The 27,693-nt window shown below is 48.4% G+C and overlaps 2 protein-coding genes across 2 annotated transcripts in view; one reads left to right on the plus strand and one right to left on the minus strand.

The window, feature by feature from the left end:
- Window positions 1-286: 286 nt before the first annotated feature.
- On the minus strand, window positions 287-26,783 carry SPATC1 (spermatogenesis and centriole associated 1). The gene is made up of 6 exons (XM_069599660.1): window positions 26,573-26,783; window positions 7,024-7,239; window positions 6,595-6,933; window positions 5,968-6,480; window positions 5,720-5,859; window positions 287-616 (listed from the first exon to the last, which is right to left on the minus strand). The coding sequence occupies exons 1-6, from the start codon at window positions 26,781-26,783 to the stop codon at window positions 287-289; spliced, it is 1,749 nt and encodes a 582-aa protein (XP_069455761.1).
- Window positions 19,007-27,693, plus strand: part of PARP10 (poly(ADP-ribose) polymerase family member 10) — a 40,719-nt gene continuing 32,032 nt past the window's right edge. The window contains exons 1-2 of the mRNA XM_069599588.1: window positions 19,007-19,155; window positions 26,565-26,769. Of these exons, the coding sequence (XP_069455689.1) occupies window positions 26,748-26,769 (22 nt within the window). The 5' untranslated portion in view covers window positions 19,007-19,155; window positions 26,565-26,747. The remainder of the gene's footprint in view (window positions 19,156-26,564; window positions 26,770-27,693) is intronic.

Genomic DNA, 27,693 nt, shown 5'->3' on the forward strand with positions numbered 1-27,693 from the left:
CAGGGCTGCGGGCACACCCACACACCCCCTGCTAGTTCGGCTCCTTCCCGCTTCCTGCTCTGGACACTCCAGGCCTCAGGCCATGTGAGGGGAGATGTGGGGCCTCTGGAACACCCCCTCAGCATGACAGCTGCTCAGATTTTGTCTTGGGGCTCTCTCCAGGGGCCCTGAGGGGCAGGAGCCCTCAGGGCAGACAGGACAGAAGGGCCCCAGAGGAGGTGGCACCACCCAGGAGTACCGGCCAGGGCCCAGCGGCCAGCATCCGAGGGAAGCTTTAATGGTGGGGTCACCAGATGAACATGGGCTTGCCGTCATCGTGGGCTAGCTGGCTGAGGCAGGAGAGCAGCAGCAGCGCATCAGTGAGCATGCTGGGGTGCACGGTCTCCACCAGCACGCGCTGCAGGAAGTCCACTGTGTAGGAGCCGCCCTCGGACGCGGCCAGCTCCGGCCGCTCCCGCAGGATGCCGTAAGCATTCACCAACTGCTCCGTCAGCGCTGGGTGCACCCGCCCGTTGTAGCCCAAGCTCTGCAGCCGGTTCATGATGCTCACGTAGCGCTGTGTGAGCGTCTGGCACAGCTCCTCGTCCAGCTTGTGGTCACTGGGGTTCAGGGAGGCCTGAGGGGACAGCAATGGTCAGGGACCTTTGGCTCCACCCTGGCCCAAGAGCAGGCAAGCACATGGGGGCAAAGGAGGTTGCGGGGGTGTGGTTCCACCAGGATCACGGTCGGAGGGAGGGACCTGCAGGGAGGTGTCCTGGAGGCCCTGGCTGAGGCGCCTCTAGGGATCCAGGGTGGGGGAACCCTGTGGGCTGAGCCTGAGCTCAGAGCTTCCAGCAGCCCCAGCACCAGCTCCATCCACCACCTGGAATTGGACTGAGCTGGGGCCACAAGCAGCAGAGGACAGAGGGTGTGGCTGCTGGTGATGAGACACCAGGGGACCTCCCCAAACCCTCAGGATTGCCTGACCGGGAAGACACCACCCAGGGTCTTTCCCAGGCCTCCTTCTGGGTCCGGCCCTCCTACTTCTCAGGCTTTTCTCTAGGCCCCCTGTCCCAACACCCCATCCTTAGCATCCTATGTCCACACCCTGCGGGGGGCCCCTTCAAGCCCTCACAGTGTGCTGACAACCCCAGGCCCAGAGCTGAGGCCCTGAGTCCCAGCACTGCTGTCACTCGGGTGCTGGCTCCAGCGTCTGGGCCTGAGGTCGGTCTTCACCTACTTTGTCCCTGCCGGGCTGGGCCTGCACACCCCCTCTCTCCACTGCCTTCTGGTGCCCTCAGCTTGAAGTTCTGCTGAAGCAATCTCGAGGTTGTTAATTTTTGAACAAGGAGTGCCGTGTTTTCCTGTGCACTTGGTCCTGCAAATTCTGTACCTGTCGCTGGTACCGCTGCCCCCAGGCCCATGAAACAGTGGGTTGGCTGTGTGCGGAGTTAGTTGGGTGTTGCCCTACTCGAGCCCCTGTGTGGTTCCCGCTGCTCCAGCTCCAGGGCCAGGGCTGACCCTCAAGGCCCCCATCTGGCCCTGCTCACCCTCTGCCCGCGTTTCCCTAGACACCACCTGCTAGGGTCGCCCAGTCTGCTCAAGCATCACCTTCTGCAGTTAGTTCCCTGTCTGCCCCTCCCTGGGTGGTCGTGTGAGCGCAGCACCAGGCTCATGTTAGGGTTCAGCCAAAGTGACCTCTGACTTCTGGCAGGGGCAACCCTGAGCCACCTTGCAACACTGGGACAGGCCTGTCTTCCTGACCTGGGTTCCATCTGGCTCCATCTGCTGGAGGCCGGCAAGGTGGAGGCTGAAGGAACTACTGACTTTCTTAAACGCTGAAAAATTGCGTTAACAGACATTCTGCCTCCTCTTCTTGCCTCTTCTCTGGGGAGCTGCATTTAGGGCTGTGACTATTGCCCAGTATAAGCAGAAACATCAGGCAGGGCGAAGAGTGGTGGGGAAGGGGAGGACTTGCACAGCCCAGGCACTGAAAGGCCAAGCTTATTTCCATTTAAATGGGCAGTTTCAAACAACTAAAAACCTCTTTCCACAGTTTGATGTCTAATCTACATGGGCAACTAGACTTTACCTTACAATTTAATGTAATCTTTGCCAACTAGATGTCAGACACAGCATTTTAGAGACATAAATATTGTGCTTCTCTGTGCCCATTTTTGAATAGCCGCCACGCCTGCACCCAGAACACAGCAGGAGTGGTGGCTGTGGTCCAGGACAGGTCAGTTCAGTTCAGTTCAGTCGCTCAGTCAAGTCCCATTCTTTGCGACCCCATGGACTGCAGCACACCAGGCTTCCCTGTCCATCACCATCTCCCGGAGCTTGCTCAAACTCATGTCCATCGAGTCAGGGATGCCATCCAACCATCTCATCCCCTGTTGTCCCCTTCTGCCTTCAGTCTTTCCCAGCATCAAGGTCTTTTCCAGTGAGTCGGTTCTTTGAGTCAGGTGGCCCAAGTATTGGAGTTTCAGCTTCAGCATCAGTCCTTCCAGTGAATACTCAGGACTGATTTCCTTTAGGATTGACTGGTTTGACCTCCTTGCTGTCCAAGGGACTCTCAAGAGTCTTCTCCAACACCATAGTTCAAAAGCATCAATTCTTTGGCACTCAGCCTTCTTTATGGTCCAACTTTCACATCCATACATGACTACTGCAAAAACCATAGCTTTGATTATTCGCAAATTTGTCAGCAAAGTAATGTCTCTACTTTATAATATGCTGTCTAGATTGGTCATAGCTTTTCTTCCAAGGAGCAAGTGTCTTTTAATTTCATGGCTCCAGGCACCATCTTCCATGACTTTGGAGCCCAAGAAAATAGTCTGTCACTGTTTCCATTGTTTCCCCATCTATTTGCCATGAAGTGATGCCATGATCTGTGTTTTTTGAGTGTGGAGTTTTAAGCCAGCTTTGAGCAAGCTCTGGGAGTTGGTGATGGACAGGGAAGGCTGGCATGCTGCACTCCATGGGGGTCCCAAAGAGTTGGACACAACTGAGCGAGTGAACTGAAGGCAGCTTTTCCACTCTCCTGTTTCACTTTCATTAGGAAGCTCTTTAGTTCCTCTTTGCTTTCTGCCACAAGGGTGGTGTCATCTGCATATCTGAGGTTATTGATATTTCTCCCAACAATCTTGATTCCAGCTTGTGCTTCATCCAGCCCGGCATTTTGCATGATGTACTCTGCACATAAGTTAAATAAGCAGGGTGACAATATATAGCCTTGACATACTCCTTTCCCAATTTGGAACCAGTCCCTTGTTCCATGTCCAGTTCTAATTGTTGCTTCTTGACCTGCATACAGATTTCTCAGGAGGCAGGTAAGGTAGACTGGTATTCTCATCTCTTTAACAATTTTCCACAGTTTGTTGTGATCCACACTGTCAAAGGCTTTAGCCTAGTCAATGAAGCAGAAGTAGATGTTTTTCTAGAACTCTCTTGCTTTTCCTATGATCCGGTGGATGTTGGCAATTTGATCTCTGGTTCCTCTGCCTTTTCTAAATCCATCTTGAACATCTGGAAGTTCTTGGTTCATGAGCTGTTGAAGCTGGCTTGGAGAATTTTAGCACTACTTTGCTAGCGTGTGAGATGCGTGCAATTGTGTGGTAGTTTGAGCATTCTTTGGCATTGCCTTTCTTTGGGACTGGAATGAAAACTGACCTGTTCCAGTCCTGTGGCCACTGCTGAGTTTTCCAAATTTGCTGGCATATTGAGTGCAGCCCTTCCACAGCATTGTCTTTGAGTATTTAAAATAGCTCAGCTGGAATTCTGTCACCTCCACAAGCTTTGTTCGTAATGATGCTTCCTAAAGCCCACTTGACTTTGCACCCCAGAATGTCTGGCTCCAGGTGAGTGATCACACCATTGTGGTTATGAGTCATGAAGATCTTTTTTGTACAGTTCTTCTGTGTATTCTTGCCACCTCTTCTTCTTAACATCTTCTGCTTCTGTTAGGTTCATACTGTTTCTGTTCTTTATTGAGCCCATCTTTGTATGAAATGTTCCTTTGGTATCTCTAATTTTCTTGAAGAGATCTCGTCTTTTCCATTCTATTTTCCTCTATTTCTTTGTATTGATCACCGAGGAAGGATTTCTCATCTTTCCTTGCTATTCTCTCAAACTCTGCATTCAGATGGGTATGTCTTTCCTTTTCTCCTTTGCCTTTTGCTTCTTTTCTCAGTTATTTGTAAGGCCTCCTCAGAACCATTTTGCCTTTTTGCATTTCTTTTTCTTGGGAATGGTCTTGGTCACTGCGTCCTGTACAGTGTTACAAACCTCCGTTCATAGTTGTTCAGGCACTCTATCTATCAGATCTAATCCCTTAAATCTATTTGTCACTGTTACTGTATAATCATAAGGGATTTGATTTAGGTCATACCTGAATGGCCTAGTGGTTTTCACTACTTTCTTCAATTTAAGTCTGAATTTTAGCTCCCAAGACAGGTCAAGGGTCGTCAAACCGGACGTTAGCAACTTGGGCCTTGCTGACACCAGCAACACAAGGATACCAACAGGGCAAAGATGGGAAATGTCCCCAGCTCAACCTGTAAACCAATGAAAACCTGAACACTTGAACTAGGTGTTTTTTAGAACGTGACAGACCTTGAAATTCTTATTGAAGAGCGAAGGGCCAAGAGGAGCTACTACAGTCTGGAAGAAGGATGCCCAGGCTCCCTCTGCTGCCGGATTAGGACATCGGCTTGTGGCAGGGCTGGAAGGGAGGACTGGAGCCCACACACGTGGACTGGAAGAGGGGACTGAGGCGGGGCTGGCAGCTTCAGTCTTAAGACTTGAAAAGCACAGATAAAGGAAAAGGCAGATAATTCTGGCCACGGTAAAATTAAAAACCTAAAAGGACACCTGAACAAACGGATAAGGCAAATGCAACCGGCGGAACCGATGAGCCCACTGTAACAGAACGTCATTTCTGCCCACTCAGACTCAGGCCGACAGCCCCTCCACGGAGGAGGAAGGCCAGAGGCAGAGGCTGCCACGCCCACCCTCGCGCCCCCTACTCCTGTGCCCGCATCGCCGCCCTCACCCGCAGGGCGTCAGTCGGGAAGGACGTGCCTTCGCTCATTCTGGGGGGCAGGGCTGCAAGGTGTCCAGCCCACGCCCTTCCACCCCCAGGCTCCTATTCGTCAGCGCCTAGTACACGGTGGCGGCAAGAAGTGCCAGACTCGTTTGGGAAGCACCGTCCTCCACGTCCCTCGGGGGCAGTGGGCTCAGTGGACAGCAGGCTGAAAATGCACTGAAATTAGCCCAGCCTTAATGGCCACCAGGCTGCCAACTGCTCAGAGGCTCCGAAACTGGCCTTCCCGGTGTCCACCTGTGACCCTTGAGGACTCAGACCCCGCGGGGAAGAAGGCTGAGGCCTCGGGCCTGCCAGCCTGGGGAAGGGCCCTTGGGAGCAGGGCTTGGAGATCCCGAGGCCACGGCAGTGAGGAGGCTGGGAGCACACATCTGACCCTGCGGGGGCCCTTGCTGCTCTGCTCTTTGGGAAGGCCTCCCATGCACGGGGCTGGGACACAGGCCCCTGCGGCTGGGCGCCCTGGACACCTGCTGGCCACTGGACTGAGCACTAGGCTTCCTGCATCCCTGGGTGCCCTCAGATTCTGCTGTGCTCTGCCTGGCTGACCCCCAGAAGCCCATCAAGAGCCAGCAAGCTCCCCGCCCTTGCAGTGGTGGGCAGGCCCTCCGGTGGCCAGTGGGGATGGGCAGGACACACCTGGATGATCTTCTCCGGAATGTTGGAGACTGTGAAGCCATAGAGCCTCACACGCTCGGGGAAGATGCTGGACAGGATCCTGCGGTCCAGCTGGAAGGCGATCTCCCCGACCAGCCTCTCCCAGGCCAGCTGCTTTGATTCTGGGGACAACAGGGGTGGACAGAGTGATCAGTGACTGTGGCCAGCAGCCCAGGGGGTGCCTGGGAGGTCTCCATGGGCAGCAGAGGGGACCCCAGCCTCGCGCTGACCTCGAGAGCTGTCAGGGAACTTGCTGCTCTTGCGATGGGCTAGCTTCCGCTCCAACTCCAGGATGCTTTTCCGAGACTGCTCTGGGCCGCGTGGACCACGGGTGTCGGTGACTGAAGCCGGGGAGGATGAGGTTCGCGGTGGGGAGCGGGGGTTGCGTGGAGGGGAGTGGGGGGTGAGCGAAGGCCGGGATGGGGAGTGGTGTGTTCGGGCAGAGGGGTGTGGCGTGCTTGACGGGGTGTAGCTGGTGGTCACTGGGGGGGTGGGGGTAGGGGCAGAGGTGAGGATGGCCATGTTGGAGGCAGTCAAGACAGGGACAGAGGCAGGGACCACTTGTCCCTGGGGGCCGCCAGGCTGTGTCTGGGCATCTGAGGTGCCATAGGAGAAGGCTGTCACGGGGCCTGGAGTGCCCGGGACACCAACAGGGGTGGAGGTCTGGATGGGTGCACCCACAAATGTCATGCCGAGGGGCTCTGGCTCCTGGGTTGGCTGGGGGTGCTCAGTGGAGAGTGGGACTAGTGATGTGCGGGAGGGGCAGAAAGGAGAGGAGGCAGATTAGAGCCAGGCAGGACCAGGGACTGGCCTGGGAGGGCCCACCAGGGCCCACCCCCCATCCCCGCATCTGTTACCTTTGGAGGTGGCAGAAGGTCCCCTGTCAGCCGAGGGGTGGGGTCCCGAGGGATATGCTCGGAGCGGCTCTGCCAGCCGCACCCGTGGGGCCTCCGACAGCACCAGATTGTTCATGGGGTTGGCCAGAACGTTCTGAGAGACACCTAGAGGGGCGGCCGTGGAGGTGAGCAGGGGGCCACTCAGGGAGAGGAGCCCCGAGCCTGTCATAGGGGGCATTAGGGGGCCATTCTGAGACACAGCTTGGGGGCCCGCCAGGGGGCTTCCTGGAGTCAGGGGGCCGGTGGAGGGCAGGCCCAGGGAGCTGACTGGTGTGCCCCCTGGGGGCACTGCCCCGGGGCCTGCCAGGGGGCTGCTGGGCATCAGGGAGCCGGTGGAGGGCAGGCCCAGGGAGCTGGTTGGTGTGCCCACTTGGGGCACTACCAGGGGGCTGGCCAGGTGGCTGGTGAGTGGGCTGCTCTGGGAGATGGGCCCTGGGCTGGGCAGCAGCGTGTTGAGAGGGCCTGCCAGGGGGCTCACGATGGGGCCTGCCACAGGGCTGGGCTGTGGGCTGTTTAGCACGTCGGCCAGGGGTGCCAGAGCCACAATCCCCACTTCTTCCAGGATGGGTTCGTTTGTTGCTGCCGGGGACGGGGGCAGGAAGACACCTGGGGGACACAGAGAAAGCACTGAGATGCCAGGCTCTCTCCCACTGTGGCAGGGCCTGGACCACGAGGCCCATCTGCCTCTGATGAGCTGACCAACTCTCTCTGAGCCTCCCCTCTAGGTGGATCCCACGTGAGGATCTGACTCCTCGTTTCTGTCCTCTGAGGGTACCTGCCTCCTCCCAGGATCACCTCCCTAAACTCCTGCCCCCGCCGCCAGGACCTTCCACGCTACCTGCCCCTCAGACAGGACACTGCCCTGAGCTGCTGACCCCTCGCTGAAGAGGGGATGGTCTGAACACACAGGTGGCCAAGTTGACCCCTCTGTGCCCTGGTGGGGAGAGGTGGGCCCGGGCCTCCTGACCACTGTCCTCTTAAGGACAGCCGAAGCTCACGACATGAGGGACCATCAGGGGGCCAGAGCTTGAAGTGGCTGGAGCCCAGGGTGTGCCTGGCCCCTGCCTACCGGCAGGGGATACGGCTGCAGGAGGGCCTGCTGTGCCCACCCCCGCACGCGGCCTGGAGGCCTGTTTGCCCCTGGTTCCTGAGGAGACTGCCCCGGAAAGGCCAAGTGACTGCTGTTGGAAGGAGAAGTCCCCTAGGGAGGGCGTGGGAAAGGCGTCTGTGAGTGTGCAGTTTGATGGAAGCTTCCACGTTATAAAAATAAAAGCAGAACATGCTTATGATAGGGAAAGAATGGAAATACAGGAAAGTCAAAAAGCGATGAACACCACCGGTTGACCTGTCACCCCGCAGTGCGTCCTATTGCAAAGCTCTGTGTGCGTGGCCTTGAAGATGTCTCCAGGTGGTTATGCGGGTCAGGGGCTGGCAGACCCCTCTGTAAGGAGCTGCGAAGACCTTCTCCATGTGTCTGTATGGGTCAGGGGCTGGAAGAACCCTCCGTGAGGAGCTGTCTACAGACCTCCAGCCTTCCTGGCCACTCCTGCTGCAGCTTCTCAGCTCTGTCATCGCTGCTTGAAAGCAGCCATGGGCAACGTGGAAACAAATGGACGTGGCGGCAAAAATTCATGAATGCTAATATTTGAATTTCATGGACTTCTTCTATGTTGTGAAATAGTCCTCTCCTTTGATTTTTCTCTCAGACGTTTAAAAAAAGGTTAAGCCAGCTGTTCCTGGCTCCCAGGCCATGCACACGCGTGCAGTGACTCTATGTCCTTGTGTCCTTATGTGCCCGCCTCTGGGAGACACTCCCTCCAGCTGTGTCATTCTTGGAAAACAGTGCTTATTGTGGCCACGGTGGTTTCCATCTTGTGTACATGCTATTATCTATCGAGCCGATTTCAGTCGGGGGATTCTATTGATTCCAGTTTTCCCAGCAACAAAAATGCTACTATATAAATCTTTGTTATTTTTCTCCCCCTGAAAGCAGACATTTCGCAGTTTCTCAATGCACACTGCCGAGCCCCTCTGCTTTAAGACCCCTTAGACCATCTGATGTTCCCTTCGAAGTCCCAGGTGTGGTACATTGGTGCTATACTACCAGGACGTCCAGCCAAACATTTTTAAGTTTTGTTATTTTTTCCAAACAAATAAATTAAAATTTCAGAATCAGTCTTTGATGATTTCTTGTTTTGACTTTTTTGGATTTTTGCTTTAGGATTGAGGAGACAGTAAAGCCTGTGGCCTGAAGGGAAGAGCCCATGGGGAGGAAGTGTGTGAGGGACTGGGCAGTGGTGGGGCAGAGGTGATAGGGCACGGATATCCGAGCTGAGTGTCCATCCTCCTCAGCCTGACTCCTCTTCCAGGAGCCTGCGGTCTGGATGACTCAGGCAGCATCTCCAGGACTCGGGAGAGAAGACAGTCTCCGCACAGTCAGTCCTCATGGTCTCTGAGACCATCTCACTGATGGCCCTACCACACCATTGCCTCTGTCTTTGCGTTGGCTGGTCCCATTGCAATCCGCCTGTAATGCGGGAGACCTGGGTTTGATTCCTGGGTTGGGAAGATCCTCTGGAGAAGGAAATGTCTACCTAATCCAGTATTCTGGCCTGGAGAATTCCATGGACTGTATAGTCCATGGGGTCGCAAAGAGTTGGACATGACTGAGCAACTTTCACTCACTCATTTCTGCCTGGACTGCTCTTCCTGTGTGCCTGGTTGGCCCTGCACTGCTACTCATCCCTCACGTGAGACCTTCTCAGAGAGGTCTTCCATCCGGAATTGCCAGGTTCCTTCAGGCCACCTGCTCCTTCCCTTCTCCTCGATGACTTCCTTCTTGGCACTTATCTCGCTCTAAGACACTCTGCATTGACTTACTGGTTTGTCCTGGTTCCCTCAATTAGCATGGAAGCTCCATGAAGGCAGGGCTTTGTCTCTGTGCTGCTGTTTCCCTGTGCCTGGAACAGTGCTTGGGCCACAGGAAGTGTTCAATAAATATGAAGAATATGATTATATATGAGCACAGATGAAACCTGAGACTTAAAAAAGGGTCAGTCTAGAAAGTGAGAGGATGGAAAAATATAGTCCATGCAAATGGGAAGCTAAAGAAAGCTGGAGTAGCAATCCTCATATCAGAAAAAATAGACCTTAAAATAAAGAATATTACAAGAGATAAGGAAGGACACTACATAATGATCAAGGGATCAGTTCAAGAGGAAGACATAACAATTGTAAATAACTATGTACCCAGCATAGGAGCGCCTCAATACATAAGACACACACTAACAGACATAAAAAGAGAAATTGACAGTAACACAAGAATAGTAGGAGACTTTAACACCCCACTCACACCAATGGACAGATCATCAAAACAGAAAATTAATAAGGAAACACAAGTCTTGAACGATACATTAGATGAGATGGATCTCATTGATATCCTCAGGACATTGCATCCAAATGCAGAAGAACATACCTTCTTCTCAAGTGCACATGGAACATTCTCCAGGATAGACTACATCTTGGGTTACAAATCCAACCTCAGTAAATTTAAGAAAATTGAAATCATATTAAGCGCCTTCCCCAACCCCAAGGCTATGAGACTAGATATCAATCACAAGAAAAAAACTGTAAGAAACACAAATACATGGAGATTAAACAACACATTTCTAAATAACCAACAGGTTACTGAAGAAATCAAAAGGGAAATAAAAAATTTCTAGAAACAAATGACAATGAAAACACAACAATTCAAAACTTATGGGATTGAGTTACTGTCAATTTCTCCTTTTATGTCTGTTAGTGTTTGTCTTATGTATTGAGGTGCTCCTTATGTATTGAACTGCAGCAAAAGCAGTTCTAAGAGGGAAGTTTATAGCAATACAATCCTCCCTCAAGAAACAAGAAAAACATCGAATACACAACCTAACTTTACACCTAAAACAACTGGAAAAAGAAGAACACAACAAAAGACCCCCAAATTAGTAGAAGGACAGACATCATAAAGATCTGAGCAGAAATAAATGAAAAAGAAATGAAGGAAACAATAGTGAAGATAAAGCTAAAAGCTGGTTCTTTGAGAAGATAAACAAAATTGACAAATGTTTAGCCAGATTCATCAAGAAAAAAAGAAAGAACAAAATCAACAAAATTAAAAATGAAAAAGGAGAGGTTACAAAAGATAATTCAGAAATACAAAGGATTATAAGAGGCTATTATGAACAACTGTATGGCAATAAAATGGATCACATGGAAGAAATGGACAGATTCTTAGAAAAGTTCAATCTTTTAAGACTGAACCAGGAAGAAATAGAAATTATGAACAACCCAATTACAAGCACTGAAATGGAAGCTGTGATAAAAAATCTCCCCCAAAACAAAAGTCCAGGACCAGATGGCTTCACAGGAGAATTCTGTCAAACATTTAGAGAAGAGCTAATGCCTATCCTTCTAAAACTGTTTCCAAAAATTTCAGAGGAAGGAACACTTCCAAACTCATTCTACGATGCTACCATCACCCTGATACCAAAACCAGACAAAGACAACACAAAAAAAGAAAACCACAGGCCAATATCACTGATGAACATAGATGCAAAAATCCTCAAGAAACTTTTAGCAAACAGAATTCAGCAACACATCAAAAAGCCCATACACCGTGATCAAGTTGGGTTTATTCCAGGAATGCAAGGATTCTTCAATATACACAAATCAATCAATGTGATAGATCATATTAACAAATTGAAAGATAAAATTCATATGATAATCTCAATAGATGCAAAAGAAGCCTTTGACAAAATTCAGCACCCATTTGTGATTAAAACTTCAAAAAATGGGCATAGAAAGAATTTACTTCAACATAGTAAAGGCCGTATATGATAAGCCTACAGCAAACATTATTCTCAACAGTGAAAAACTGAAAGCATTCCCCCTAAGATCAGGAACAAGACAAGAGTGTCCACTTTCACCACTATTATTCAACATAGCTTTGGAAGTCCTAGCTACAGCAATCAGAGAAGAAAAAGAAATTAAAGGAATCCAGATTGGAAAAGAAGAAGTAAAGCTCTTACTGTTTGCAGATGACATGATACTGTACAGAGAAAACACTAAAGATAGTACCAGAAAATTACTAGAGCTAATCAGTGAATTTTGCAAAGTTGCAGGATACAAAATCAATTCACAGAAATCACTTGCATTTCTATATACTAACAATGAAAAATCAGAAAGAGAAATTAAGGAATCAATCTCATTCATCATTGCAACAAAAAGAATTAAATTTCTAGGAATAAACTTACCTAAGGAGACAAAAGAACTGTACATAGAAAATTATAAGACACTGATGAAAGAAATCAGAGACAACATAAACAGATGGAGAGATATCCCATGTTCCTGGGTAGCAAAAATCAATATTGTGAAAATGACTATTCTGCAAATTCAATATGATCCCTATCAAATTACCAATGGCATTTTTCACAGAACTAGAACAAAAAATTTCTCAATTTATATGGAAACACAAAAGACGCAGAATAGCCAAAGCAGTCTTGAGAAAGAAGAATGGAGCTGGAGGAAGCAATCTTCCTGACTTCAGATTATACTACAAAGTTACAGTCATCAAGACAGTATGGTACTGGCACAAAAACAGAAATATAGACCAATGGAACAAGACAGAAAACCCAGAAATAAACCCATGTACTTATGGGTACCTTATTTTTGATAAAGGAAGCAAGACAGTCTCTTCAATAAATGGTGCTGGGAAAACTGGAGAGCTACATGTAAAAGAATGAAATTAGAACACTTCCTAACACCATTCACAAAGACAAACTCAAAGTGGATTAAAGACCTAAATGTAAGACCAGAAACGACAAAACTCTAGAGGAAACAAAGGCAGAACACCCGATGACATAAATCAAAGCAAGATCCTCTATGACCCACCTCCTAGAGTAATGGAAACAAAAACAAAAGTAAATAATTGAGACTTGATTAAACTTAAAAGCTTTTGCACAGCAAAGGAAACTATAAGCAAGGTGAAAAGACAGCCCTCAGAATAGGAGAAAATAATAGCAAATGAAACAACTGATAAAGGATTAATTTCCAAAATACACAAGCAGCTCATACAACTCAATGCCGGAAAAACAAACAACTCAATCAAAAAGTGGGAAGAAGACCTAAACAGACATTTCTCCAAAGAAGACATACAGATGGCTAACAAACACATGAAAACATGCTCCACATTGCTCATTATCAGAGAAATGCAAATCAAAACTACACTGAGATATGACCTCACACCACTCAGAATGGCCATTATCAAAAAGTCTACAAGCAATAAATGCTGGAGAGGGTGTGGAGAAAAGGGAAACGCTCTTGCACTGTTGGTGAGAATGTAAATTGATACAGCCAGTACGAAAGATGGTATGGAGATTATTTAAAAAACTAAGAATGAAGCCACTATATGACCCAGCAATCCCATTCCAAGGCATATACCCTGAGGAAACCAAAACTGAAAAAGACACATGTATCCCACTGTTCACTGCAGCACTATTACAATAGCTAGAACATGGAAGCAACCTAGACGTGCATCGACAGATGAATGGAGAAAGAATTTGTGGTACATATACACAATGGAATATTACTCAGCCATAAAGAGGAATGCATTTAAGTCCGTTCTGATGAGGTGGATGAACCTAGAACATATACAGAGTGAAGTGAATCAGAAAGAGAAAGATAAACATCGTATTCTAACACACATATATGGAATCTAGAAGAATGGTGCTGAAGAATTTACTTACAGAGCAACAGTGGAGAAACAGACAAAGAGAATAGACTTATGGACATCAGAAGGGAAGAGAGTGAGATGTATGGAAAGAGTAACATGGAAACTTACATTATCACACATAAAATAGCCAATGGGAATTTGCTGTATGGCTCAGGAAACTCAAACAGGGGCTCTGTATCAACCTAGAGGGGTGGGATGGGGAGGGAGATGGGAGGGAGGTTCAAATGGGAGGGGATATATGTATACCTATGGCTCATTCAGGTTGAGGTTTGACAGAAAACAACAAAATTCTATAAAGCAATTATCCTTCAGTAAAAAAAAAAAAAATTAAAAAGAAAACAAAAAGCTCAGTCTAGGAATTGTCCACAGAATGACCCTATAAACTGTGACCCCTGTGACAGCCATGTGAGATCCCAAACTCAGTCAGTTAACAGGTAACTAGCTGAAGGAGTTGTGTGGTCCTTAGAATACAGAGTGCAAGATTCATCAGCAGGTCTACAAAAGTCAATTGTATTTCCATATACTGTCAATGAATAATCCAGAAGTAAAATTAAGACAATAGCATCAAAAAGAGTAAAATATTTGGGAATAAATTTAACAAAAGATATGCAAAACGTATGCTCTGAAAACTATAAACATTATTGACAGAAATGAAATAAACTCTAAATAAATGGAAAATATCCTGTGTTTATGGATTGGAAGACTTAATATTGTGAAGATAGCATATACTCCCCTAGTTGATTTACAGATTCAATGAACTCCCTATTAGAGCAATAAAAGAAACAATAAGTTGGATTTCGTCAAAATTAAAAGCTTTTGTGTTTTAAAGCACACTATCAAGAAACTGAAAAGACAAAATGGGAGAAAATATTTCCAAATCATATATTTGATAAGGGACTTATATCCAGATTATATAAAGAACTCTTACAAATCAATAATAAAAACCAAATAGTCCAATTTAAAAATGGACCAAAGATCTGAACAGGCATTTCTCAAGGACGATATAAAAATGGCCAATAAATATATGAAAAGTTGCTCAACCTCATTAGTTATCAGGGAAATGCAAATTAACATCAGAATGATATACCACTTCAAACCCACTATATGGCTATAGTCAAAAAGTCAGAGACTAAGTATTGGCAGGATGTGGAGGAGCAGAAATGCTCCTGCATTGCTGGTAGCTTATGTAAAATCATGCCGCTCCACTGGAAAACAACCTGGCAGTTTCTCAGAGTTAAACATAGAGCTATATAGGACACAGGAAGTTCACGCCCGGCTATATAGTCAAGAGAAATGGAAACATATATGCACACAAAAACTTGTACGTGAAGGCTTACAGCATCATTATTAATAATAGCAAAAGGAGGAAATATAAGTCCATGAACTGATGAATGAATTGGTACACACACAAAAACTTGTACGTGAAGGCTTACAGCATCATTATTAATAATAGCAAAAGGAGGAAATATAAGTCCATGAACTGATAAATGAATTGGTACATCCCTTAATGGAATATTATTCATCCATAAAAACAACCTCCCCCATCTCCCACCTAGAAGTACTGATTCATGCTATAACATGGATAAACCTTGAAAACATTATGCTAAATGAAAGGAACCAGCCATAAACGCCACTTATATATGAATCCACTTATATGGAATGTTTAGAACAAACAAATCCATAATAGCAGAGAGTAAATTAGTGGTTGCTTAGAGCTGAGGAGGATTGAGTGGTAGGAATGTGATTGCTAAAGGATTTATTTTGGGGATGATGAAAGAGTTCTAAAACTGATTATGGTGGTGTTTGTATATATCTGTGCATATATCAAAAAATATTAAATTGTACACTTTAAATGGGTGAATTGTATGGTATGTATGTGAATTATATCTTTTGTTTGTTTATTAGCCTTGCCTTGTGGCATGAGAATCTTAGTTCCCTGACCAGGGATTGAACCTGTGCCTCCGGCATTGCAAATGCAAAGTCTTAACCATTGGACCACCAAGGAAATCCAGTGAATTATATCTTAATAAAATTGTTATTAAGAGATACCTGAAGTAACAGGAAAATTTGGCCTTGGAGTACAAAATGAAGCAGGGCAAACGCTAACAGAGTTTTGTCAAGATTATGCACTGGTCATAGCAAAACCCTCTTCCAACAACGCAAGGGAGGACTCTACACATGGACATCAGACGGTCAATTCTGAGATCAGATTGATTATATTCTTTGTAGCCAAAGATGGAGAAGCTCTATACAGTCAGCAAAAACAAGACCAGGAGCTGACTGTGGCTCAGATCACTAACTCCTTATTGCCAATTCAGACTCAAATTGAAGAAAGTAGGGAAAACCACTAGACCATTCAGATATGACCTAAATCAAATCCCTTACAGTGGAAGTGAGAAGTAGATTCAAGGGATTAGATCTGACAGACAGAGTGCCTGAAGAACTATGGACAGAGGTTCGTGACATTGTAAAGGAGGCAGTGATCAAGACTATGCTCAAGAAAAAGAAATACAAAAAGGCAAAATAGCTGTCTGAAGAGGCCTTACAAATAGCTGAGAAAAGAAGAGAAGTGAAAGGCAAAGGAGAAAAGGAAAGATATACCCATCTGAATGCAGAGTTCCAAAGAATAGCAGGAAGAGATGACAAACCCTTCTCTAATGATCAATGCAAAGAAATAGAAAAAACAATAAAGTGGGAAAGACTAGAGATCTCTTCAAGAAAATTAGATATACCAAGGGAACATTTCATGCAAAGATGGGCACAATAAATAACAGAAATGGTATGGACCTGACAGAAGCAGAAGATATTAAGAAGAGGTAGCAAGAATACACAGAAGAACTGTACAAAATAGATCTTCATGACCCAGATAATCACGATGGTGTGATCACTCACCTAGAGCCAGACATCCTGGAATGCGGAGTCAAGCGGGCCTTAGGAAGCATCACCACGAACAGTTAGTGGAGGTGATGGAATTTCAGTTCAGCTATTTCAAGTACTGAAAGATGATGCTCTGAAAGTGCTGCACTCAGTATGCCAGCAAATTTGGAAAACTCAGCAGTGGCTACAAGACTGGAAAAGGTCAGTTTTCATTCCAATCCCAAAGAAAGACAATGCCAAAGAATGTTCAAACTACTGCACAATTGCGCTTATCTCACACACTAGTAAATAATGCTCAAAATTCTCCAAGCGAGGCTTCAACAATACATGAACCAAACACTTCCAGATGTTCAAGCCGGACTTAGAAGAGGCCGAGGAACCAGAGATCAAATTGCCAACATCTGTCAGATCATAGAAAAAGCAAGAGAGTTCCAGAAAACTATCTATTTCTGCTTCATTGACTATGCCAAAGCCTTTGACTGTGTGGATCACAACAAACTGTGGAACATTCTTAAAGAGATGGGAATACCAGACCACCTTACCTGCCTCTTGAGACATCTGTATGCAGGTCAGGAAGCGACAATTAAAACTGGACATAGAACAACGGACTGGTTCCAAATTGGGAAAAGAGTACGTCAGGGTTGTATATTGTCACCCTGCTTATTTAACTTATATGCAGAGTGAGTGAGTGAGTGAGTGAACATTGCTCAGTCGTGTCAGACTCTTTGTGATCCCATGGACTATGAAGTCCATGGAATTTTCCAGGCCAGAATACTGGAGTGGGTAGCCCTTCCCTTCTCCAGGGGATCTCTCCAACCCAGGGATCAAACCCAGGTTTCCCGAATTGCAGGTGGATTCTTTACCAGCTGAGCCACAAGGGAAGCCCTGTATGCAGAGTACATCCTTTGAAATGCCTGGCTGGATGAAGCACAAGCTAGAATCAAGATTGCTGGGAGAAATATCAATAACCTCGGATATGCAAAAGACACCACCCTTATGGCAAAGTGGAGAAGAACTGAAGAGACTCTTGATGAAAGTGAAAGAGGAGACTGAAAAAACTGGCTTAAAACTCAACATTCAAAAAATGAAGATCATGGAGAAGTCTCTTGAGAGTCCCTTGGACAGCAAGGAGATTCAACCAGTCCATCCTAAAGGAAATCAGTCCTGAATATTCATTGGAAGGACTAAAGCTGAAGCTGAAGCTCTAATACTTTGGCCACCTGATGGGAAGAACTGACTCCTTGGAAAAAACCCTGATGATGGGAAAGACTGAAGAAGGCAGGAGAAGGGGATGACAGAGGATGAGAACAGACATGAGTCTGAGCAAGCTCTGGGAATTGGTGATGGACAGGGAAGCCCAGTGTGCTGCAGTCCATGGGGTAGCAAAGAGTCAGACACGACTGAGCCACTGAACTGAACTGAAAATTGTTATTAACAAAAAGACTCATTGAAGGCATTTAGGGTTGCAGTGAAGACACTGTCAAGGTACAGGGGCCAATTAAGTGCATCCCTGGATGGCACTGCACGTTGTGTTGGTACAGCTCCTGGGGGAGTGTGTGTCCACTGCTTGGAGCTAAGACTGTTGTAGCCTCAGTCGTGGACACAGTGTCCACAGGTTTTTGACCCATAAAGGTCAGCAGTGAGAATCTCAGGATTGGCCTGTTGAAATTTTGGCTGGGGGGTGGGGACACTTGAAAGCACAGAGTCCTCACCACTGGACCACAGGGGAATTCCCATCAACAGGAGTGTCCTGAGCCAACAGTGTCCTAGATCCCAGATTAAGCCTTGGTTTAAGGGATTTCAGTCCTATAGTTTTGTATTCTCAAGCAAAATGTGCAGGTGATTGATTGTTTTAAACTTATTATAATTTATGTTTCACTGATTAAGATTTGTGAGTTGAAATGTTCCTAGGTACTTTACTACATGTTTTTATTGTTGTTTAGTTAATTCGTATCTGATTCTTTTGCAGTTCCACAGACTATAGCCTGCCATGCTCCTCTATCCATGGGATTTCCCAGGCAAGAATACCGGAGTGTGTTGCCATTTCCTTCTTCAGGGGATTTGGCAGGTGGGTTCTTTACTGCGGAGCCACCAGGGAAGTCCCATGTTACTACATACCGTGTTAGAAACTTAGAGAGCTTAGATTCACTGCACTTATTTATTTTATACATAAGAATTGTTTAGGGTTCAGGAAGCTTTGTTACATCGAACAATTAAAGTTTGTTTTTAAAGCAAATGTCTTATATTTACCAATGAAGTTTACAGTGTTTTAACTGTTTCCTACTCAGGTCTCCTGCCCCTCATTGCGTCGGTCAGCACGTGGCCGCCATATGGTCCTGCCCTTGGACAGGCCCAAGCGTCTTCCCCGCCGCGGCCTCTGGCTCCCGGCGGCTGCGCCTCTGCAGCCATCGCTCCGGGGCCTACCCACCGCCCGCGGCCTCGGCGGCCGCGGAACCCTGCCTCCCGCACGAGAATGCCGGCCCCACACCCGGGTAAGGGGGGCCCGGCCACTGAGACCCCAGTCCTCGTGGGGACGGAGACGTGGGACAGTCGAGGTGGCCGAGGTCCAGCAGGGTTCCCTGAGAGGGTTGGACGTCATGGTGGGTCCTGACGGGGCGGGGCGCGAGCGTAGGGGCGGAGCCAGAGCAAGGGGCCCGCTCAAGGGGCGGGTTATGTGGGCGGAGCTAGCGTCCCGGGGCTGCCCTGGGGGCGGGGCCAGAGGGTCTTGCGGGGAAGGTGTTGCTTAAGGCACGACCCTGAAAAGCCCAACCAAGCAGTGAGCAAAGGCTGCCAGAGCCAAGGTTTAGAGGGTCAGCGGGTGGGAGGACGAAAGAGAACAGTGTGCTGACAGATCCTGAGAGGCGGCGGGTTCTGAGGTGGGGGCAGAGGTCCCGAAAGGAAGGCAAGGGCTGAGGGTGGGCTGGGGTCCTGAGAGGAATCGTCGCGGGGGGAGGGGGCGGTGTTCTGCAGGGTGGGTCCCGAGAGGGGAAGTTCTGAGGGGGGAGGGTTCTGAGGGAGAAGGATTCTGAGCGGGGAGGTTCTGATGGTGGGTGGGTCCTGAGACGCGGGAGGGTTCTGAAGGGGGTGAGTTCTGAGGAGGGACGCGTCCTGAGGGGGCTGGTTCTGAAGGGAGACAAGAGTTCCAAGAGGAAGGCAGTTCCTGAGGGAAGGAAGGCTTCCCACTAGGGGTGGAGCTAGGCGGGCTTAGGTTAACTCCCTAGGGTGGCATGTAGCGGTGGGGTGGGGGGATGGGGCCTGAGGTAGGAAATTGGGCCTTGGGTGGGTCCTGGTGGGGGGACGACAAGAACACCTCCTGAGGTGAGGAAGGAGGCCCTGACCTGGTGACAAGGTAAAGACCTTGGGTTAAGGAAAGCTCCGGACTAGAGGGAGGGGGATGGAGATTGTGTGGAGCAGGGCTGGTAAAAGGCCTTTTGAAAAGGGGGAAAGACTGCTACCTGCCTGAGGAAACTTCCATCAGCCTGCAGACCCCAAGGGAAGACAAGGGGCAGCAGGAGTGGGGGCCTGGGTGAGGACAGGCTTATGTGAGGAAAGAGTGGGAACTAGGGGAGGGTGCCCGGCAGAAAGAGCAACAGAAGCCCTCCTGCCCTGAGAGCCCTTCCTAGCCTGACCACCTGCCCTGTCCTGACCACCACTGTAAGGAGCAACCACTTTGGCAGGCAGTCACTGTTTTAGTGACTGGAGCCCTCAGTGTAGTCTTCATTTCCTCTTTGCTCCAAATGCCCTGAATTTCCATCTATCTTCAGTCTTCGAGACATCCTGGCACAGTCCCTGAGCCCTCAGGAGCATGAGGCCCTGAAGTCTTAATCCCATCCTGGCTCACCTCCCATCTGCCATGTTCACAAGGCCAAGGCCTAAATCTCTTGGCCTTTCTTCCCTGAGAAGTTAACTCAGCCCATAGCCAATAGTTTACTGATTTCCTGTCACTCAGGTTGCCCAGTCTGCCCACAAAGTTGTACCTTCTGCCTTGCTTGCAAGATCCCTGCCAGCCTCTAGATCTCTAGTACCCTGGTCTCTTTATTTTCGTCTATCTGACAGCCCAGCTGGTGCCCACTTCCTTCTCTGATGTGCCCGAACTCTTGCTGAGAGGCCCTTAGCTCTGCCTGCCTGCTTTCCCGTGTCTGCCCTGCCCTACCCATCAAATACTGCTGGAGAAGGTTGGTGGCTGCTGCCTGTATAATCCATTATGCCAGCATCATTTGGGCCCATTACACACCTCCCAGGTTCTCCATTCAGTTCCTTCTGCCATTTTCACTTCATTTCAGACTTTGCTTATCTTTTTCTCTCCACCATTGCTCTCAGAGAATGAAAGCTTTACAGAGAAAATTAAAGCCATGGTTCTGGAGTTTCTTTAGCTTCCCACCTGGCATTCTCACGCCCCTTTCCTTCCTCCTTCCCTTCTCAGACAGGGGAAGAGATGTTCTTCCTTCAGTTAATGCAGCTCTGCTCTAGAAACTATCCCTTTTTTCTTTCGTATCTTCCCTTTACATAGAAATAAACTCAGGTCTCTGCCGTCAGGAAAAGCAGCTCTGGACTCCAGGCCCCTCTCCAACTAGTGCCCCTCCAAACCCTACTTCATGAACTAAGTCCCCTCAGCCACACAGACACATTCTGGACTCTCATCCCTCACATCTGAGCTGTTCGTTTTCCTACTAAGTCACTTGAATCAGTCTCTCTCCACTGCTAGTTCACACCATCATGTTCTACATGGATGACTCAAGAGCTGCAGTCTAATTTATTTCCCTACCTTACTCTTATCTCCCTTGACTCCATTTCCCCACAGCAGTGGGAATGATCTTTCTGAAGCATAAATATGATTACTCCTTGTAGGAACCTGCCAGCGTCTGCTCATTGCCTTTGGGAGCAAGTCCAAGCTCCTCAGTATGTCATTCTCAGTCCTCAGCATCTGAGCCCTGCTGGCCTCTAACTGCATCAGCACCTCTCACTGACCCCAACCCCCTCAAGTACACTCGCAAATGCAAGCAGTACACACACACCTCACACTAGCACACATAGCATAAACACACTCTAATACCCGCACACCACACACTCATACATGTCCCACACTAAAACACACAATCACAAACATACTTACACATACTATTCTATTCTATCAAAGTATATGATTATCCACATACTATACACATAGCAACTCACAAGACACATACACCACACATACGCCACACATCAGACGGTAAAGCGTCTGTCTACAATGCAGGAGACCTGGGTTTGATCCCTGGGTCAGGAAGATCCCCTGGAGAAGGAAATGGCAATCCACTCCAGTACTATTGCTTGGAAAATCCCATGGACAGAGGAGCTTGGTAGGCTACAGTCCATGGGGTCACAAAGAGTCGGACACGACTGAGTGACTTCACTCACTCACTCACTCACTCACTACACTCACACATTCACACACACACACACACCTTTTTTCATACTGTACAACACACATACCCAAGGCACACATGTTACACATTAGTCACTTACCCACCTGTACCACACACTCCACACGCACATCACATTATACACTCATGGGTCATATACACTAACACGACGTTCACGTGCTCACACCGCCCCCCCCCCGACTCCATACCCACACCCACACACTAAACACCATGCACACCACAGGCTTTAACCACACAATCTATTTCTCACTCCTGCAAACCTTTGGCCCAGGCCTTTGCACAGACAGTTCTTCCCTCTGAAATGTCCCTTTCCCCTTTCAGGGCTGGGTGTCTGGGCTTGTCACCAGAAACCTTTTCCTAACCCTCCAAGCTTGACCCTTCAGAGTGGGAGAGCAGAAGTGGTCCAAGAATTCTCTCAAGAACCAAACCTAAAAGGAGAAGGCTTGCTTGGTTAGCCTGGGAGTTGGGAATCACAGTCTAATTTCTTCAAATGTTTAGTTCAGTTCAGTCGCTTGGTCGTATCTGACTCTTTGTGACCCCCAGGGACTGCAGCATGCCAGGCTTCCTTGTCCATCACCAACTCCGGGAGCTTACTCAAACTCATGTCCATTGAGTCGGTGATGCCACCCAACCATCTCATCCTCTGTCGTCCCCTTCTCCTCCTGCCTTCAATCTTTCCCAGCATCAGGGTCTTTTCAAATGAGTCAGTTCTTCACATCAGGGGGCCAAAGTATTGGAGTTTCAGCTTTAGCATCAGTCCTTTCAATGAATATTTAGAACTGATTTCCTTTAGGATTGACTGGTTGGATCTTACAGTCCAAGGGACTCTCAAGAGTCTTCTCCAACATCACAGTTCAAAAGCATCAATTCTTCCATGCTCAGCTTTCTTTATGGTCCAACTCGCATCCGTATGTGAACGCGACTACTGAAAAAACCATAGCTTTGACTAGACAGACCTTTGATAGCAAAGTAATGTCTCTGCTTTTTATTATGCTATCTAGGTTGGTCATAACTTTTCTTCCAAGGAGCAAGCATCTTTTAATTTCATGGCTGCAGTCACCATCTGCAGTGATTTTGGAGCCCAAGAAAATAAAGTCTGTCTCTGTTTCCATTGTTTCCCCATCTATTTGCCATGAAGTGATGGGACCAGATGCCATGATCTTAGTTTTCTGAATGTTGAATTTTAAGCCAACTTTTTCATTTTCCTCTTTCTCTTTCATCAAGAGGCTCTTTAGTTCTTCTTTGCTTTCTGCCATAAGGGTGGTATCATCTGTATATCTGAGTTATTGATATTTCTCCAGAAAATCTTGATTCTAGTTTGTGCTTCATCCAGTCCAGTATTTCTCATGATGTACTCTGTTCAGTTCAATTTGGTTCAGTCACTCAGTCATGTTCGACCCTTTGCGACCCCATGAACCGCAGCACACCAGGCCTCCCTGTCCATCGCCAACTTTCGGAGTCCACCCAAACCCATGTCCATTGAGTTGGCGATGCCATCCAACCATCTCATCCTCTGTCATCCCCTTCTCCTCCTGTCCTCAATCTTTCCCAGCATCCGGGTCTTTTCCAATGAGTCAGTTCTTCGCATCAGGTGGCCAAAGTATTGGCGTTTCAGCTTCAACATCAGTCCTTCCAATGAACACCCAGTATATAAATTAAATAAGCAGGGTGACAATACACAGCCTTGACGTATTTCTTTCCCAATTTGGAACCAATCTGTTGTTATATCCAGTTCTAACTGTTGCTTTTTGACCTGCATACAGATTTCTCAGGAGGCAGGTCCTATGGTCTGGTATTTCCTTCTCTTTAAGAATTTTCCATAGTTTGTTGTGATCCACACAGTCAAAGGCTTTGGCATAGTCAATAAAGCAGAAGTAGATGTTTTTTTGGAACTCTCTTGCTTTTTTGATAATCCAATGCATGTTGGCAATTTGATCTCTGGTTCCTCTACCTTTTCTAAAACCAGCTTGAACATCTGGGAGTTCATGGTTCACATACTGTTGAAGCCTGGCTTGGAGAATTTTGAGCATTACTAGCATGTATTGCTACTGCTGCTAAGTCACTTCAGTCGTGTCCGACTGTATGACCCCATGGATGGCAGCCCACCAGGCTCCCACATCCTTGGGATTCTCCAGGCAAGAACACTGGAGTGGGTTGCCAGTTTCTTCTCCAATGCATGAAAGTGAGAAGCGAAAGTGAAGTCGCTCAGTCGTGTCTGACTCCTAGTGACCCCATGACTGCAGCCTACCAGGCTCCTCCGTCCATGGGATTTTCCAGGCAAGAGTACTGGAGTGGGTTGCCATTGCCTTCTAGCATGTGAGATAAGTGCAATTGTGCGGTAGTTTGAGCCTTCTTTGGCATTGCCTTTCTTTGGAATTGTAATGAAAGGCAGGACTTTTCCAGTCCTGTGGCCACTACTGAGTTTTCCAAATTTGCTGGCATATTGACTGCAACACTTTCAGAGCATCATCTTTTAGGATTTGAGATAGCTCAACTGGAATTCCATCACCTCCATTAGCTTTGTTCATGGTGATGCTTTCTAAGGCCCACTTGACTTCACATTCCAGGATGTCTGGCTCTAGGTGAGTAATCACACCATCGTGATTATCTGGGTCATGAAGATCTTTTTTGTATGGTTCTTCTGTGTATTCTTACCACCTCTTCTTAATATCTTCTGCTTCTATTAGGTCCATACTGTTCCTGTCCTTTATTGTGCCCATCTTTGCATGAAATATTCCCTTGGTAGCTCTAATTTTCTTGAAGAGATCTCTAGTCTTTCCCATTCTATTGAAGTGTAACGTTTCTTAAATATTGTATCTCCCCGAGCATATCATTTTTGTTGCTCTGTCTGTTGTCTCAAAATCATGGAAGTAGACCCTTTCAGAGGAGAGAGAACTTTGTGCTTGGGACCAGTAAGGGAGGACTGTGAAGCCCAGTTCCAGATCACAGCCAGGCTGGGAGGTGGGAAACCCAGTGGGCAGAAAGCAGGGGAAGGCAGCTTCCAACTGAAACTGGACTGTAGGGGAAGGAGCCCAGACCTGAGGGGAATAGCCTCAGGTCAAAAGGTCAAGTTCTTAATCAGAAGCATGCCTAGTTTAGAGTGAGCTGAGTTCCAGGGACTCCTTGGCCTGATTACCACTTCTGCTGCTGCTGCTGCTGCTGCTAAGTCGCTTCAGTCGTGTCTGACTCTGTGCGACCCCATAGACAGCAGCCCACCAGCCTCCCCTGTCCTTGGGATTCTCCAGGCAAGAACACTGGAGTGGGTTGCCATTTCTTTCTCCAATGAATGAAAATGAAAAGTGAAAGTGAAGTCGCTCAGTCATGTCCTACTGTTTGAGACCCCATGGACTGCAGCCTACCAGCCTCCTCTGTCCATGGGATTTTCCAGGCAAGAGTACTGGAGTGGGTTGCCTTTGCCTTCTCCAGATTACCACTTCTAGTGGAGAGAAAAGCCCAGGTGGGCAGGCTGGCTGGAGGGCAGGGCCTGAACCAGACTAGGAGCTGAGATGAGGGAGGATGACCCAGCTGAAGGTGTTCTTGGAACTCAGAAAGAGGAGGGTTATCAGTCCCAAGTGCCATGCAGTGACTTCCCTGGCAGTCCAGTGGTTAAGACTTTGCCTTCCAGTGCAGGGGACATGAGTTCAATTTTGATCCTTGGTCAGGGAGCTAAGATCCCGCATACCTTGCACTGCCAAAAAAAAACAAGTGGCACGCAGAGTTTGAGAAGAATGCGGCACCTAAGAAGCCGCCTTTCTAGAACAGCGGAGTGTCAAGGTCCGCTGCAGAGCTATAGAGCCTTAAGTGGTAGAGACTGAAAGACCAGAGTTCTCTTTCAGTGAAGGGGGCTGGCCTCACACCTGTTGATGAGCGGAGTGGAGGTGGGGGCAGCAGGATGGCAAGGAGCAGGGCCTTTGATGGAGTGGGGGTCTCCACAGGGGTGCATGGGTACCAAGTGTGGGTGCAGAAGTGCACCTGGGAAGGAGACACACAGCCTTCTCCAGGACAGGAAGGACGTTGTAGACAAGGAGAGGATGTGGATATAACAAATGCGAAGGCGTTTCGTCAGCTCCTCACCAGCATGCTCTGACAGTCTATTGCCACGCCCTGGGAAGTTCTCTCTGATTGCTTCAATACCAGCCATTCTGTGTCCACAGCTTTCTGTTCTTCTGGTGCATCCCTTTTTGCCATCCCCACAGTCAACTGTGAAGCCTCTCTGGCTTCCTGGCCTCTGAACACCCTTCTGGCCCAGTCCCTAAGCTCCAGGCCTAGCCCTGAAGGTCATCACTTTAACTGCTTTTCTGCAAACACCTCTAACTTCTTTGCCAGTTTTTCTGTCTCACCCCACACTCAACATCCTCTCCAGCCCCAGGGGTGTCACGCATTAGTGATTTCCAACCTCAAGCCTCAGTTCTGGTTTCTCTGCCTGGCTTTTGGACTCAGGTGGCTAGTTGCCTTCTGGTCACATCTGAGTGGAGAGGAATGGGGAAGAGGCCTGGGGTGCTGAGGGAGGGATGGAGGGGAGGGTGGAGGGGCGGGGTGGAGAAGCTGAGGGTGGGTGCTGTGTCGGGTCCAGTGGGGCAGCATGTTTGGATTTCAGGGCTGGAAAATTCAGTCTGTGGAGCTGCTTGCAAGTTCACTTGAGGAGAGGGTTCGGGCAAGGGTACCTGCTGTCAGGCAAACGGGGCTGGCACCTAGTTTTGTCCTTTTATCTTGACTGTCCTGTGTCCTCACCCCCCACACCAGGGGGCCTGCTGACCCCATGTTTGTTGCTGTCTACGCCCTTCTCCCCAGACCTGAACACACAGACTCCCTCCCTTGTGGTTGCAGTCTCACCCTTCCCTCCCTGCTTTTCTTGAACTCAGCCTCTTGCAGTTACCCTGGTGTGGAGAAGCACTGGCCGCCGCCTCACTGAGCCCACTGCTGAACCCGCTGATGCCCAGGCCGCCCGCCTGTGTCTTGATCGCTGACTTGAGCTCGTAATTCTCCCGAATGAGCCGCACCAGCTTCTTCAGTTCCTCATTTTCCCGCACCAGCTTCTCGATCTGATGCCGAAGCCCCTCATAATTGGTGAGTAGAGACATGCCCCAGGGCAGCGGGAAGGGTGCGGCCCTCAGGAGGACGCTGCACCTGGAGGCTGCCCAGGGCCTCGGGCCTCGCCCGGGCTGGAGGAGGGCACCAGAGTTTGCAAGTCGCAAGGCTGGCCCAGTGGGCCTGGGTATTGTGAGGTCAGAGGCTGCACCTCCTCCGTGCTCTCTTTGCTCTAACAGGCTCAGCTCTCCATGCCTCCAGGCAGCCTCGAATGTTCCACCCCTTCCCTGTCCAGCTGGCTTTCCTCTCGAGGTGCCTCCTCTGTGGAGTTTCCCAATCCCGCCCTCTAGGCTGTCCCCACGGACGTGTCCTTTGTCACAGCACTTGCCTGGGCCTATGAAGTTAGCTCTTTAGCCTGTTTCACTTCACATCGAGGGCAAGGACTGTGTGACTCGCCAGCATCCTGCAAAGGGCCAGGTGTCGTGAAGGTGGATGACCAGTGAACATTTGTTGAATGAAAACTTGTCACCTTCCTTCCTGGAGAGGGTGCCCTTTCCTGGGGATCTTGGATTTAGTTGTCAGCCTCCTCCAGGCGAAATTCTATCTTGGACACCTGGACACCGGGCTTTGCTTTCTTCTAGCCCCAGGTGCTCAGAGCCTTTCTCTGGCGGCTGGCCCAGGGGCTCCCGTGTCCAGGTACTCGGCTCCCTGAAGCTTGGTTTCTGTTTCTGTGGACTCAGCTCCCCTCTTCCAAATTCCCCTGCGGTGGCCCTCCTGTGCCTGCTCTTCTCCGGATTCTTGAATTTTCTTATTATTCTTCAAGAACCCAAGACTGCATTCCTCATAAGTTTGTAAGAATGCATATTTCTGAGTCCTTATAGCACTTCCCCATTTTAGAGCCATCTAATGAGAAATTCGCAGGTCTGACCTTGGCAGGAGTGAGGCCATGTCCTCGTGACCTCC

This window comes from Ovis canadensis, chromosome 9, assembly GCF_042477335.2.
Source record: "Ovis canadensis isolate MfBH-ARS-UI-01 breed Bighorn chromosome 9, ARS-UI_OviCan_v2, whole genome shotgun sequence".
Taxonomy (NCBI): domain Eukaryota; kingdom Metazoa; phylum Chordata; class Mammalia; order Artiodactyla; family Bovidae; genus Ovis; species Ovis canadensis.

Excerpts from the sequence above, each read along its gene's own strand:
- SPATC1 (XM_069599660.1), bottom strand. The coding sequence starts at position 26,783 with ATGTCTCTACTCACCAATTATGAGGGGCTTCGGCATCAGATCGAGAAG. Across the intron at positions 6,934-7,023 it reads ACTCACCAGCCACCTGGCCA|GCCCCGGGGCAGTGCCCCCA; the intron begins GCCCCCTGGTAG and ends GCCCCCTGGCAG. Across the intron at positions 6,481-6,594 it reads ACCTTCTGCCACCTCCAAAG|TCCCACTCTCCACTGAGCAC; the intron begins GTAACAGATGCG and ends GCACATCACTAG.